This window comes from Chinchilla lanigera, unplaced genomic scaffold, assembly GCF_000276665.1.
Source record: "Chinchilla lanigera isolate Chin_1 unplaced genomic scaffold, ChiLan1.0 scaffold00041, whole genome shotgun sequence".
Classification (NCBI taxonomy): domain Eukaryota; kingdom Metazoa; phylum Chordata; class Mammalia; order Rodentia; family Chinchillidae; genus Chinchilla; species Chinchilla lanigera.
Window position 1 is genome coordinate 1,838,807 of NW_004955442.1, and position 15,987 is coordinate 1,854,793.

The window sequence follows — 15,987 nt, forward strand, 5'->3', positions numbered from 1 at the left end:
GCTACTTTATCCTCTTCTTGGCTGGTTAATTAAGATGCTAAATAGGTAGCTCATGTTCTTTTGTCTTCTAGAAGCTTTTTAGTAAATCTTGGACCCCTGACCATGACCCAGTAGGATCTGTGATCTTGGAATACAAAATAAAGAGCTGGTGCTTCATAATGTACAGGGACCAGGCTCTTTGTTTTGTCAATACAGTTGACAGGTATTTCCAAGGAAGGTCTTTTCCAGTGAAGTTGCTCTTAGGGTTTCAGGAAGGCCTTCCACCCCTCTTCACCATCCTGGGATTCTGAGCAATGAAGCATAAGCCCCAAACAATAGCCAAATGGGCTGTGAAGAACAGCTTAATTAATCTGGGCAGGCACCCAACACCCCACTGCAGTACTTTGCTAGGATTTGGCTATGAGAATTAGGCTAATTTTAAGGCTAGATGCAGCTTCTTATTTTCTAATCAAAATCTAAATGGTGGGGGGGCTGGGGATTTAGCTCAGCGGCAAAAGCACCTGCCTGGCAAGCGCAAGGTCGTGAGTTCGGTTCCCGGTACCGGAGAAAAACCAAAAAAAAAAAAAAAATCTAAATGGTGGGATCTGAAGTGGACAGACAGATGGACAGATAGACATAGAATGGTAGTGACCTGAAGAGCAGAGGCTGCGTGTTCTCACTCACTAAGCAGCATGCACAAGGTCTGACACAGTGCCAGCCACAGAGCAGAAGGATGATCTTGTTTCCCAAAGATAAAACTGGACCCTGCCATTGTGCTTGGTTAACACAGGGAACTGGGAAGTCCAAGGTTAACTCTTTTTGCACACGAGTGATGAAGGAGCTGGTTAGAAGGAGATGTTGTGGTTTTGATCCAAAATGTCCCCCAAAGACGTGTGTTCAGAGGTGAAGCCTTTGAAAGGTGATGAGATCATGAGGGCTCGAACATCATCAGCACTTTAATTCACTGATGAGATCATAATTTGATGGCGTTATTGGGACATGAAGAAACAGGAGGGGTGTAGTTGAGGGAAGCTGATTATGGGGGCATGACCCTGGGGACTTTATCTGTTCCCCAGCTCTTCCTCTATGTCTCTCTTACTCCCTCTTCTTCCTGATTACCGCGAAGTGAGCAGCTTTTCTTCGCCACTTGAGAAATGATGTTCTGCCTCATTACAGTCTTAAAATAATGGAGCCAGCTGACCATGGACTGAAACCTCTGAAACCATGAGACCAAATAAGTCTTTTCTCCTGTAAGTTGTTTTTTTCTGGTACTTGGTCACAGCAATGAAAAGCTGACTAGCACAAGGGTGTCCCAGGAAGGATGGCTGAAACAGCCAGTGTGCGCACGCCCCCAAAAGTGGGCTTCTCACTGATCACAGGCACCACTTCATCTTTGTGGAGGAAGTGGTGAGGGCTTAAAGAGAGAGCCTTGAGCTGTTTCCTTCCAGACTTCTCCAGGTTCTTTTGGGGCCAATGTGTGATAAGGAAAGAGAGCTAAAAAATATTTCCCCTCAAAATTTTCCTGGGTCTGATGACTGTTCGGTGCCTGGGGAGTGTGAAAATGAGTGAGGTGTTCTCTGGCAAATTCCTTGGAGCAATACCTGTGCAGAAGTGCTAAGGATTGGACTCACAGCTAGAACTGGGGGAAGACTGTTGCCAGCTAGTGTGGGTCCTTGCTTTAGTAAAAATGGAAATTAAAACTAAGCACAAATGTATAGGAAAAAGCTTTAATTGCAAAGTTAGAAGAAAGATTGGAAAAGACTCCAGCTTGAATAGCTGGAGGGGATATACTCTGATACAGGGCTTCAGACTGGCCCACTCAGAATGTGGGAGGCCAATTTTTAAGGGTCAGCTGGTGCAGTGCGCTGGAGTCTAGTTGATTGTTATCTCAGTCCTGGTTTTATAGCTATAAGCGGCTGAGGGTTGGTTCCATTCCCTTGAAAGGATTTTCTCTGTTAGTGGTGGTTTCATTCATGCGGGGCTCTGCTTTTCCTGGAATCCAAGCGATCATAGGTTTAGAACAATGACCAGAGACTTCTGGGCATAGTTGAACATCCATGTAAACTTCTCACCATGGTGTCCTCAGTCTTGAAGGTGGATGAGATCATGTCAGTTCAGGGCTTATCACCCCTGTCTGGCCAGCTTCTAGACAGATACTCCCTAAATGATCAACATAGCCCTGTGTAGAGCTGAGAAGGGAGTTGTCCTGGGTTTGCAGTAACCAACGATATAAAATGAGGGTCAAGCTTATTCTGCTTATAGTTACCTACAGGGCGTCTTTAGGCTGGAGTGAAGAGATAGTTTTTAGCAAAAATGGATTTTAAGTCCCTGACTGTCACAGAAGAAAACATAAATTGTGCTTTTAAGGAGTGGCAGGTAAGGGCCGGGACTCTGCCTGTCTCCATCCCTGTGGTAGTCCCTGACTATGTCATGACTGTGTCAAGACGAATTCTTCATCTTAAAAAGAAAGGTCAGCACTGACCAGAGTTCAAAATGTGCCTGAAATCACACCTTTTATGCGTCATGATATTGATGGTACAGAACAGGGATCAAGAAAGCAAGTGGCAGGTCACCTACAGCAGGAGTTTAGAATCCTTTTGCTTCTGTCTTGTGCATGATGTAGGCCAGTGGGCTGGTGCTAATTTGCATGACTCCTATAAAACCTGTCTTAGAAAATCTGCAAGGATAAAACTAAGCTTCAAAATGTATTTCTGCTTCAGGGCCCTAAAATCATGCCCATTCTTCACAAGCGGCAGCTCCCAGTTGTTTGGCTGGAATCATGAACCCAAGTTGGGAGTAGACACAGGGCAAACAAAAATAGCCTTTATGTGCTGGATTTCCTGTTTTCCTTGGAAACCACTCACTGAACACCACTACCTCCCAGCATCAGTCTCTTCCTTCTTCTGTCCCTACCCTGTCCCTCCTCAACCCAAAGCGTTCATGCTTAATGACCCGAGACATTACCACCCAGCATTCCCAGTCAATTGGCTTTTGTGGAGAGTGAATGAATAGGATGTTTCTCTGGCCTTCTCTGGCCTGAAAGGATCTTCCTGGGCTCTTTGGAATGTGCTGCTCACACCAGGAATTAAACTCTTCTTTTTCTCTCTCCTTCTCATTTCTCCCCTCATTCTTCTCAAGATCAGACTCAATCCGACAGCCTTACGCTGAATCAGGCCTTTGTATTCTTGCAGGTTTATTTCTAATCCTCTTAAGGACCCAACTTCTCCTTCCTACTGAGTAACTGAACACTTTGGGAGATATTTGGGGACAATGCTTTTTGGGGGTTTTTTGCACTTCCTTGTTTTCTGTCCTCTGCCTTAAGGGTGTGTGCACTTAGGCTTCTTTTACCTTCTGGGTGTGGGAAAAAATGTTGGAGATGGAGAAGGAGCAGACCGGGCCAAGCTGTTCTTATTCTGACATCCTGTAGCTTGGGAAGCTGTGGGGCTGCCTTCCATCCCAGAGCTTGAGCACTAGGAAAACCAAGCTCTGTTTGAAACCCATGCTTGTAAGTTAACTTTTTCCTGGACACTTACATGTGTTTTCTCCTTTTTTCCCCCTCAGGATCCACATCCAAGTCCACTGATCACATCAGAGACGCAGGTGAGTACTTCTTCCCATATTCTTTGTCACCGATCTGCACCTTGGTGCTCTAGGACCAGGTCTCCAGGGATTGTGCATTTTCTGCACCTCCTAGCTCAGAAGGGCTGCACAGGCATGTTAAGGCTGTCTCCCTGCCCCATCTGGGTGTGTGGGTGTACATACGTGTGTGCACACACTCTGGCTGAGCATATACATGTGTGTGTAACAGTATGGGTGTGTATGTCCATGTACATGAATGCATCACTCACCTGGGGCAAGAACCATAACCATTTCTTTGGAGTTGCCCTCTATCCTTTGCTCCTGCCCAGCAGTCACAAGGAGGTAAATGCAAAGGGAAAGATGAGATAGAAAGGAGTGATGAAGAGGGAAGATGTTGCTGTGTCACGTTTTTGAACTTGGAGGACTTTACTTCTTGGCAGTTCAGGCAGCAGGACCCAACTGCCAGGCAGGAAGTTGCAGCTTTCTGTCTGCTCCCATAGGTAATGGTGTTTCCCCGTGGGGATGATGACCCGTGGGACCAGTGAGGATAGCATGCCCGTATGTCTGCTTTCTGCTCTTCTGGGGGATGGGACAGTGCAGCAACTATCAGTGCTTCCCTTAGCATCCAGGGAGCCCAGGTAGAATCCAGTTCTGTGTCTTCCAGTCCTGCAACATCGGTAGGTCCACTTAACCTGCTCTCTTCCCAGCAGGAATATTGCCACAGTGACGGTGCCCCTTCCCTGCAGGGCTGCGGTGAGAATCACAGGAAATGATGTCTATAGAAAATTATGTCTTTAAAATCAGGGGTGCACCCTAAGTGCTTGTGAGTGTTAGTTTTTAAACTGCAGGATGGTTGCCTTTCCTGCTGGATATGAAGGGGATGTATCTGGGTAGATCATCTCCTTATCTCTGTCTGTGAGTTGATCAGGCAGTAAAGAGAAAGAAAGATAGGATGGACCCCTTCAGTGCCCCAGAGTGAGCACTTTTCAAGTGTCCAATGTACTCAAAGCCATTACAGCATTTCAAGGCTGAATAACAGCTCCTCTGAGATTTCTAGGGTGTGCTGGCAAAGACCGCCTGCCTCCTTTTTCCCCTACCCTGCTCCTTGGGTCCTTGTCTCTCCCTGGCATCTCTGCTGGGGTCTTCCCAAGAGGAATGAGGTGAGGAACAAACCCATCCCACTTCACAGTGGCCAGAATATCAGAAAGGTCAGAAGTTGTAGGAACAGCCAGTCTTCAGGGTTTCTTCATGCTTACCTATCCTCTTGTTCCCCAGCACACAGGTACATACATCGGGCCCAGGGATGACCAGGCTCTGAACCTGGCTCAGCAGAACAGAGGGTGTGGCTGAGAGGAAGGAGGACCCAGTTTCCTCTGCCTGCCGGGCGGTCCTCTGGTCTGGTTTTGTGCGTTGGCCCATTGGTCACACACCCCTTTGCCGTTGTTTCCACATGTCAATTTCATCTGTTTTTCAAGTTACCTAAAAATACATTTTTCCCTAACTGCACTCAGTGTACTTTAAGAAGCAGACTACCCCAAGCTAATGGTTCTCAACCAGGGGTGATTTTGACCCCCAGAGGATGTTTAGCAATGTCTGAAGGCAGTTTTGTCATCTTGTTTGGTTGTAGCGGGTTTGGTTGGTCTCTTCCCAGAAACCAAGGTTGCTGCTCAGCATCCCAGATACATGGACCAGCCCTCCAAGGAAAGAATTATCTACCCAGAATGCCTTGGTGTCAAGGTAGAAAACCACTGTTTCAAGCAATCACATCAGTGAAATCAGGGGTTAAAAGTGCTAGTTACATTTGGGGAGGGGCAAAGCATTAAAATAAAGATTAAACTGTAAAAATGATCCTCTGGGTGCTATCTCAAGTCATCTGAATGTACCCCAGAGGTTTGTGTGCTGCACTTTGGAAAATGTTTGCCTTCACCCCTGACCCTGTCTTACCCAAAGGACCATGAGAGAACTTTCAAGGTGCATGTGTAAATGGTGGCTCTTTATATCTTGATCAACGTTCCCCAGAAGACTGACTAGGCTCAGGAAAACCCAGGGGCAAGCAGTCTGTGTCCAGAACCCTGGAAATCAAGCCTTATCCTCTGGATGGAGCAGCTGCCTCCCAGGCTGATTCTGTCCCTGACCTTCCTGTATCCTTCACTCTGGATAAACCCTGCCAGTCCTTTCAAGCCTCCATGGGAAAAAGCAGTCACATGCCCATGGCTTTGGCCTGCTCATTATAAGGGTGATAGCTTGCCCTGCACAATGACTGCTCCTAAAGCTCCATCTGTTGGCCCATGGGATCTCGGCCTCCATCCATAGCCAGCGGTGGCACGAGGCACACTTTCCGCATCCGTGCCATGCCTTTGGGGAAATGACTCAATTTGTCTGCAGACAACGCTCCCTTGGTCTCATCTGGTTCCTAGTCTTTGGGGAGCTGTGGGACACTGTTGTCTTTCCCTGGTTCTCATTTCCCATGCTGAAGGGATGCTGGAACCCAACCAAAGTGCAAATGTTCTTTGTGTGACTGTTGGCAAAAGCATGTGGCCAGATCTGAGTTCAGACTGGGCCTTAGCTTGCTGTGGAGTGACCAGTGGGATCCTGTTCAGCTGCCTGCAGGCAGGTCAGACAAGAGGGATAGGGAAAGGTTTCCTGGCAGAAAGTGGTGCCCCAAAATGTTACCCATATGCTGTGAGCAAGGTGGCAGATGTGGCCGAGCTTGCAAGAACCCACACTGCAGAAGCGACATTGCACGTGAGCACTGGGGGTCACAGGTGGGCTTGCCTGCTGGATGTCACTGCGAACTGTCCTAGCTTGCTTGCCCCAGCCTGCATGGGACCCTGGGCACCCAGGGCCCACTCTCATGCACCAGCTCACCCTAGTATTAACTGCATCACTCCTCACCCACTGCTCTGTTAATTTGTCTGAGTGCAGCTGTTCTGAGTTGGGGGAGATGGATTGGTTGGCTGCTGAGGACTCTCCTAATGCTGTCTGCCATTAGCACAGTGGAGCTTTGCATCTGTTGGTATCTGCAGGACTCTCTCTGCTTAATGGCCAGATTAATAGAATGAGGAAGCAGAGCAAGGTTTAAATCTCCAAGGTCAGCTTTCCTACAGCAGGCTGCCCCTGGGGATGTAGCAAGGAAGCCCCAACTCACAGTGGGGCGTCTTCTTTGGTCTCCAGATGGTGGTTACCGGGTGACCTACAAATGAAGGAAAGAGGAAAAAAAAACTTCAAAGTTTGAAAAGAGTTTGCATTTACTTGGTGTTATCATTATCCTCACCCTCAATACCACTTCTCATTTACCAAAAGTTGGCTTTTCCCATTCAATCCTCAGATGCCCCAATCACATAGGTGTTCTTATAGACTCAGTTTTCTAATGAGGAGCTTATGGATCAGAAAGGTTACATAACTTGCCCACAGTAACACAGGAGGCACATAGCATTGACGGGTGTAAAACTCAGGGCCACGTGATGTCAAATCTCTCTTTGTAACTTCTATTTCCTTTTGTCGGAAAATAAAACTGCCTTGACTTGTAGAAAATTTTGTTAATGCTGGGGTGAGGCTTGAGATTTGCAACCCAAGCCCCACAGAGAGACAGAGAGACAGAATGAACTGCACAAGTAGCCACACATTTCCTTAGTTGCGTAGGTGGAGGTGGGTGATGGGCTGATGGGTAGACTGACAGACAGACAGACAGAGTACTTTGCAAAGGTTACCACAAGACTTGTGGGTAAAATGGCTGCTGCGGTAGACTAACTAGAACATTTATTTTAGACCAACAAAAGAGGAAACATTTCTGCACACACCAAGGTGTTTTGATAAATTTGAATGCTTGTTTGATTTTCTTTCTCATTGAGCCTCAGAGGGTTTATCATTCCTGAATGCACTCCAATTGGCATGGCCTCTTGTCATTTAATTTTAGCTCCTCCGCCCCACCCCTACCCAACAGCTTCTCTGTCAATTAGTTAATGGCTTCTGCTCAAACATGCAGATACCTGGGGAGTTGTAATAAAGGAGCTCTTTTGTAGAGTAAAGATTTGTCAATCTGTGTATTTATGAAGTGGGCCCCACTTGGAAGGGAATAGACCTTCATTTACATTGAGATCCCTCTCAGGACCTGAAGATCAAGGGCATCAAGAGGAAAGCTGACTGCTCAGTTTTCAAAAGTAACCAGGTACTTGAATTTCTTTGATCAGTTAGCTGGGGGGATAGGAGAGAGTAACATTCACATTACTTAAAGATGTTGCTGGGGCCATGAGGATTGGCAGCAAAGCTGATGTAGAAAATGAGCAGTGAATGGCAAAGGCATGTAATACTTTACAAAGTGTGTCTATACAAATCCATGTATTGCTTTGCTTATTAAATGGACAGCTTTGGGCCACGCAGAGACCGGGTAAGGGGAGTGCCGGATGCTAAGGGTACAGCAGTGCGCAGGACAGGAAGACTCCTGCTGATGAAGCATCCCTTTCCCTTGGAGGAGTCAAATGGGAAATATGCAAATGGATGTATCCCGAATTTCTGGCAGCAAAAAGTGAATGGAAGGAAAGCAGGCATGTTTGTGAGAGTGGGAAGGGTAGAAGGGATTCATTCAGCAAAGTGTCTCTCAGGAGCTCAGTAGGGGAGATCTAAACTGCCAAGACATGGCAAGAGTAGTGTTCTGAAAGTTTTGCATATTCTGTCTGGGTTCCTATAAAAATAATGCTTGCTTTCCTTAGAATCAATTAAAGTGTTGGCTCCTTCAACTCCTTCATTGTCCTTGCATTGTTATTACGCCAAGATGAATAAAAAGTCACCTTATCAGGCAAGTGTGAAGAAAGGAATTTAAGGGGCTTAAATTCAGGGCCATCTGGTCACACTGTGTCCACTGGGAACCTTCTGATCGGTCAAAGGAATTTTGGATCTTAGCAAAGTCTTGCTCATATGAGGGCTGATGTCAGAAATCCAGCTAGTGGTTGTCATTAACTAATTAATGGAGTGGCACTCAGCTGAACTTAAACTTCAGTATCAACCAGTAGCTCTCAACCAGGGTGATTTTGTCGGCTAAGGGGCATTTGGCTATGAACAGAGATGTTTCTGTTACAGCTCGTAAACAGAAGGTGCTACTGGCATCTTCGGATAGAGATCAGGGATGCTACACAGGAGCATTAGGAAAGACTCATCCAGCCTCAAATATCAGTAGTTTCAAGGTTGAGACGCTAGAGTGTAACCTCATTTGCTCTGCAGTAGCTTACTTTACAGACATTTCTAGCCACATAGTGATGATTTCCCTGGTATTTTCTTTTTTATGTGAAAAGGTCACCTTTTCTGGTTAAGGTCAGACCTTATCCAGACTACAGGGTCTGCGTGTGACACATTCATTCCTTGCATATCTGTGCCTGCACTGACAATTGTACACATAAGCATGTGCCTGGTATCCTTAACTAGTGGGTCTTATTGGATCGTTCTGGGGAAAAAGTGTTGTGAGAAGAGATGATTTCCTGAGAGATTTATGGCTCAATAGTACATAGAATGTGCAGAGTTTTTAAAAAGAACTAAATTCAGCTTGGGGTGTAGCTCAGTGATGGAGCTTTGGCCAGTATGTGCAAGGCCCTGGGTCCCATCCTCTGCATTGAAATATAAATAAAAATAAAAATCCAGCTACTTGGCTGGGGTATTAAGGGACTTGGCTACCACTTCTGCTCTGGACCGCAGGCACAGATCTTTTGAGCGCCTTGTTTTTAGGCCTTCTTCTTTCTGGGCCAGGCCTTATCCTCCTTTGCGGAAACTTTCCCTGAAAGTTCTTCCCCAACTTGCAGGATTAAATAAAGTTATCACTGCCTCCTTGCCTCTCTTCCAGCTCTGGGCTTCGATTAACCTTTCTCTCCACAGAGAGCGGTTTTTGGAGTAATCAGGGAGCTTCTGAATGGCTCTTACCTGAGTCTCCAGCCCATTAATTCTTATGGTGCCCAGCGTCTGCTGAGAGAAGGTGAGACCAAATTGCTTCTCAGCCCAGCAGCATCCTCGGGGCAGCTGCTCCTCTCTGGGGCAGATGAGGCTGGTTTGTGGACATGCCAGGTCACTTTACCATGATTTCTTTCCACTGGCTCTGATTTTCTGGGTCTTTAATTAGCCGTGGTGGAGGCAGGGAGGTGGCGGGCTGAACCATCGCGTGGGCAGGGACTTGGCTTGCTCAACAGGGAGGCTGCACTTGGACCATGGCACCATTCTGGGGAGGATTTGCGGTTCCAGGGCCATGGGCTCCTTTCTAGTCTGCATGACTCAGGGTGAGGGATATGAGGCAGTACTCCACAAATAGCCAGCAAGTTCCCCAAAGCACAGCCAGCCAAAGGCATCATGTTGAAAAATAGATCATGTTGAGCTCACTATCCCTCTATTCTCGGTGGCACCGGACTTTGCCTAAGACTTTGGATGTCTGAGTTTAGCCCTTAACTGAGAACATTTACAGTTATTGTTTGTGTCAACAATGACCACATTCTTTGGATATACTGTATGTTTATTTTGAGATGAGAACCATATATCATATATGTCCTATAAGTCTGGTACTTTTAGCTAGTTTACACTCATTAAGCCATATAATACATGCTAGATACTTTTCCAAGAAAGTTTTTTTTTTTACATGGGTCTTCTCATTCATATTTTACCACTGTCCCATATGGAATGTGTTATTATCATCCCCATTTTACAGGTGAGAACGGAGGCATAAAGAGCATCAGTTATGTGCACAGTAGGTAGCAAATGGAGCAGGATTTGAACTTGGCAGTTTAGATTTCACTTGTCAGGAAACTAATCACAGCCCCACTTTACAGATGGGCCAATAAAGCCCAGAGAGACCAAGTTTCCCTTTAATGCAATCAGTGGTAGAGCCTGGCTTCTAACCAGGTTACAGAGGAAACCTGTCTCTCTCACTGCTGTGTTGCTAAGATTCCAATAACAAAAGAGATATAGACATAGATTTGATGCAGGTATTGATACAGCGTGGGTACAGATTCCTTATAGATTCAGGTAGAGGTAGATTGGATATAGATATTTGTACACATGTAAATTAGACCAGATACAGAAACAGATACCTATAATTAAATGTAGAAGTAGATATGAATTAGATATGCTTCTAGATGTGGAATAGATTAGCTCTAGATACAGATATAGGCATAGATCACACATGGAATAAATTTGGATACAAATATATTGGTTTAGGTCAAAAATACTCTGCCAAAGACTCTTGAGTTCAGAGGTGAGGCTTTGGGGAGGAGATTGGATTAAAGGGTGCTATACACATTAGTGTACTAACCCACTGGTGAGTTTATAGCTGAATGGGCTGTGATGAGGTGGGGCCTGGGTGGAGGGGTAGGCCGGGGGTATACATTTGCAGAACCTACCATGTCCCCAGCTCTTTCCTGTCTGCTTTTTGGCTGCCATGAAGCGAGCAGCTTTCCCCTGCCTTGTCTTTCACTGTGATGTTTCTGCCTTGACACAGGCCAAAAGCAATAGCGCAGCCAACCATGGACTGAAACTTGTGAAATCATGAACCAAAATAAATCTTTCCTCCTCTGACTTGTTTATCTTGGTATTTTGTCACAGCAGTGGAAAGCTGACTAACACAGATGCAGGTTAGGTGTAGACATGGATCGCTTGTGGGTCCACACACAGTGGATGCGTTTGGAAGCGTATATCCCCTCATATGACTCCAGCTGAGGCTCCAGGCTATTGCAAGGTCTGCCCTACACAGCCCACAGAACAGTGGCACCCTGGGCTGTCCCTCGAGCACAAGGATCACCACCATTCACTACAGGCACTGAGGTGGAAGCCCAGGGAGTTGCCACCTGAGTGATAAGGCACTGTCACTGGACTTGCATGGATGTATGAGCACCAGAAAGCACCACTGACATTTGGCATCAGTGTTACATGTATCAGATCTATGAGGATTAGGCTCCCTCCTTCATGGAGTTTTCAAGGCAGGGCACTGCACGCCCAGAGCTTAAAAGACATGTTCTGGTGCTAGAAAGTATGGGCTGGGTTTCAGGCTCTGGATCACAGGGCAGTTCAGTCAAGTAAATCCTTTTCATACCAAATCCTTTTCACAAAAATCCAAGTGGGGCCCAGACTGGTGCCACGGCAGAACCACAGAGGACCTTAGTGCTACGTGCTGTAATGTTTCTTGCATGTCTTCTGTGTGCCTAGGACTGTTCTAAGCCCTATACACACATGACCCCCTCTAACCACAACAGCCCTTGGGGTAGGAGCTCTGTCCTCTCCTTCAAAGGTGAAGACACTGTGACGTCAGAAGAGGAAGGACCTTGTCCACAGCCTTCAAGCTCCTGAGCGGCAGAGGGTTCAGCCCTCTTGTGCATCCTTGGGGTGACTGACTCATGCCTTATGTGAGAAAACCAAGTGCAGGTGGCTGAACCAGCGCTGGTCCCGCTGCATCCTGACTCACTGTGCTGCCTAACGGCCCTCCTCTGGGTGGCTTTTCTGCAGTGGCTGGTCACCTTAGAAACACATGGTTCCTGGTGACTGGAGGATGACACTCAGGTGGAAGATCAACAGTCCTACCTGGCTTCTCTGTATGTCTGTCCACTGGCTGGCTCCTGTTGGAATCCCATGGCCCCATCAGCCCACTCTCTGCCCTTCCTGCCCTTCTCTGCTCCCAGTTGGACTTTATCATCATGGACTTTCACTGTCCGGGCCACCAGAGGCACTGACAGGGAATGGGGGGAGATGTGATCAGATACTTGGCCATGGTTGGCTTTGTCCTCGAGAGGACCACGGTCCCTTCCATGGCCACAGCTATTCTCTCCTCCTCTTCAGGCCCATGATGGTGACAGCTACCCCCCTCGCTGGCCTGAGCCACAACATCTCCCTTGGTGTCTCTATGACACTTCTTTGCGGCAACTCCTTGATGATACTTTAGCAGGACACTAGTCTCTCTCTCTCTCAGTTTCTCTCTTTTGATACCTCTCTCTTTCTCTCTTCCTCTCTCTCTCTGTGCCTCTCTCTCTCTCTATTTTGAGACCCTCCCTTCGATGATGTAGCACTGCCAGTGCGACTTTTCTGGATGAGTCACTGTCATTCTAGCTGTGTTCTGATAAAGCAGCAGGTCTTCCACTGAGGGTAAGGTCCGGATGGAGCCCAAGGGAGTGTGAAGCTCTTTGGAGGGAACCTGCAGAGCTTTCTGGAGGGAGGATCTTGCTGTTGTTCTATGTGTGACAACTACCTCTCAGAAGTGGAGCCGAGAAACCAAAGTGCTGAACAGTGGAAGTGTGCTAGTGGAAGTGTCTGAGGACCATGGCTGTGCGGAGACGCTCCAGGCAGGAGACAGCTGCTCCGAGTCTTGTCACTGTCTCACGCCCCGCAGTCTGTCATAGCCAGAGGGCTGTGAAGGGCTTCTTCATCGGGGAGGGACAGATCTAAGGTAAGGATGGAGGCTGTGGGGGAGGAGGAAGACAGATCTTCAGCGTCTTCCTGAGGGCCTGGCACAGACAGGCAGGCAGGCAGGCAGAAAAGAAAGGCCATTGCTGCCAGCAAGCAAGTCCTTCATGGGCTCTCCTTTTTCTGTCCTCTGTCACACTCCAGGAAATCATAACTGTCCTAGCATTTGAATCTGATTTCTTAGAAGTGCCACCGCCTCTCTGTGGCTTTGAGAGCCACTGACCCTGGGAGGGTCAGTGTGTCGCTGTTCCTCCAGCCCATGCGCCCCTCCCTCCATGGTTTGGTTGCGCTCCTGAAAAGGAAGATCTCATGGGTAATGACACCCTTCTCATCTGCTTCTGAGAATTGCAGCTTCTATCTGTCCTCTGGAAAGGGGGCGTCTAGGGGAACGCAGAGACCAGATGGGTAGGGCCGAGGACAGCAATGCACTGTTACTGTCCAGCTAACTCTGAAGAACCTCCACCTCTGAAAGGTACTGAAAGAGACTTCTTGGCTAGGTGACCGGTGTCCATGTGCACTGCCCTAATTATAATCAGGCACCAGTTACAGGGCAGGAGGTAGTGTTCTCATTACATGGCCCAAGACCCAGCGGGATGCTGCAGGACTCCACCTGGCCACCTCTGCCTGAGAACGTGTTGCTATAGTGGTTCTTTGGGGCTGGTGGGGTTGGAGGAGTTGGCCTCTTGATGCCCGGCAGTGCCTCTTGATGCCCGACAGTGCCCTGGTGCATCGTAGCTGCCCCCCAGGGAGTACTTTGGGGGAGTCACCTGTTCACCACAGCCCCCACTTGAGGTTGCCCCCCTTCCCTCATTAGACAGATCCCTGCATCGTGTTTGTCACAGCCTCAGGACAGACAGGGTCTGAAGTCATCTGAGTCTTCTGTGTGTAGTGGACAAGGCCCCCAAGCTACTCGCTGGAGACTGCTGGTGTACTTTGCAGGACCGAACCCTGTGGGGGGCTGTGCTGTGCACTGTAGGGTCTCGAGCTGTGTCCCCAGCCTATATGCAATGGATGCCAGTGGTTCCTTCTGCTTCCCACGACATCTCCAGACTCAGCCAAATGTCCCCTGGGGAATAATCCCTGCCCAAGTGTGAGAACCACTGGTCTAAGCGAATATAGCGTGCAGTGCCTGTGAGAGCAGTGGCTGCTGGCTTTAGTAATGATATGGTGCCCTGACATCCGTTTTTGGACTGTTGCTTGAAAATGTCATTGGGCTTTGCTCCCAAGTGACCTCATGTGGGCTGAGGTTCTACACACATTAGCGTATGTGTGTCAAGGGTTTTAGGGGGGTGTGTAATGAAGACAGAGAAGTCCTAATGTTACATGCATTTATTTATTTAGCATTATTGGGAACTGAGCCCATGGCCTCACTGAGCTACATTTGTAGCCCTTTTTTTATTTTTTGTTTTGACACAGGGTCTCACTGAGTCCCTAAGTTGCTTAGGCTGGGCTGGGGCTTGTGATGTTCTTGCCTCAGCCCCTTAGGGTGCTAGGATTGCAGGCATGCTGGGCTCCTCATGTTACTTTTCCCGTTCACAAAGCCAGCAAGACCTGAGGCACAAAGGGTGAAGCTCCGCCCGCTCCCCCGCACCCCCTTGGGCATCCAGACCCTCAGGCCTGGCACTTTCCTGCAGTGGGCGCTGGTTTGAGTTCTGGGCCTTGTCTCCGGGGCCCCATCGCCTCAAGGACAGTGGGGCTCAGGTTTGGCAGGGTGTCAGATTTGCGCGGTTGCTGTGTCTCAGGAGGGTGTGGGCCTTCCTGGATACCCGGAAATTGTTTGTGGCTTTGGGGCTGGTACTGTAATGTGTTCAAACCCTGCTGGCATTTATTCCCCAGACTCCGTCAAAGAGTCCTGTGTACAGAGCAGCTGCTTAAGACAACGGCTGCTGTGTGCAGTGCTGGCCAGGAGCTGTTTACGCGGTCCTGCCGCTGCCAGTTTCCCCCATCCTGTTCTTGGAGGGTGACTGGCCTTGGAAACAGGGTTTATTTTTTAAAAAATTAGGGTGGACTTGAGACCTTTTCCTGTATCTGTTTTTCTTAGTTGTTATTGTCAACAGTATCCTGTATATATCACTAATCACTTTGTTCAGTACTTACTTATTGAGTGGCTACCATGTGCCGGATACTGTTTTAGCGGCTGGAAATCTCCCCTGGATCACTGTGCCTGTGTCTGTGCTCATGAGCTCACAGTGTGAGTGGTCAGCACATGAAGAAGATGTCTCTGTGCTGTGTGAGATGTTGACAAGAGCTAATGAAAGGAAGACAGGGAGGGGTGGGCCAAGCCAGGTAAGTTAGGGAGGGTTGTGCTCTACTAGGGACATTTCCACACAGCAGTGATTGAGCAGAGACCTGCAAGCATGACTGGGTGGACCTGCTCAGTACATGGGTAAACAGGGAGCAGCCAGTGCAAAGGCCCTGAGGTGGGATACACTTGGCATGTTTGTTGTACAGCAGAATCTGATGTGGCCACAGCAGAGTGCAGAAGGGAAGAGAGAGAGGTGTGGAGGTCATTCTGCACTATTAGGACCTTATCAAACTTAGAAAGGACATGCCTTTCACTCCATACTGGGAAGTCCTTGGGAGGATTTTGAGCAGAGGGCTGACATGGCCTGGCCTTTATAAATGGGATTTGTGGTTGTCCTACTGAAGTGTACTCCAGTGGTCAAGGGCAGGGGCTGCTGCAGTAGATACAAGGCTGCAGGGGTGATTTGGACCAGGTGCCAACAGTGGAAGCCAAGAGAGTAGGTGCACTCTGGGTACACTCTGGGAGTACAGCCTGCTGGACTTTGGATTAAAGCAACACAAACAATGAGTATGGCAAAATAAAACACAAAAGCAACGTCAAGACAAAAGTCAGTCTCCATGCCCCTTGCTTGGTTCTTTAGAGGTAATTGCTGCTGGTGGGTTTTTATTTCTCCTTCCAGATTTTCCCTTTGCATATTAACCTGAGTATTTGTATACTGCAGGGATTTCTTATCTCCTTGAAAATAAATCTAAGAAATGATATTT

General features: G+C 47.9%; 1 protein-coding gene across 1 annotated transcript in view; it reads left to right on the forward strand.

Moving 5' to 3' along the window:
- The window catches only part of Xylt1 (xylosyltransferase I), a 255,186-nt gene that overhangs the window by 51,469 nt on the left and 187,730 nt on the right, over positions 1–15,987 (forward strand). The window contains exon 2 of the mRNA XM_013517878.1: positions 3,541–3,579. Within this exon, the coding sequence (XP_013373332.1) occupies positions 3,541–3,579 (39 nt within the window). The remainder of the gene's footprint in view (positions 1–3,540; positions 3,580–15,987) is intronic.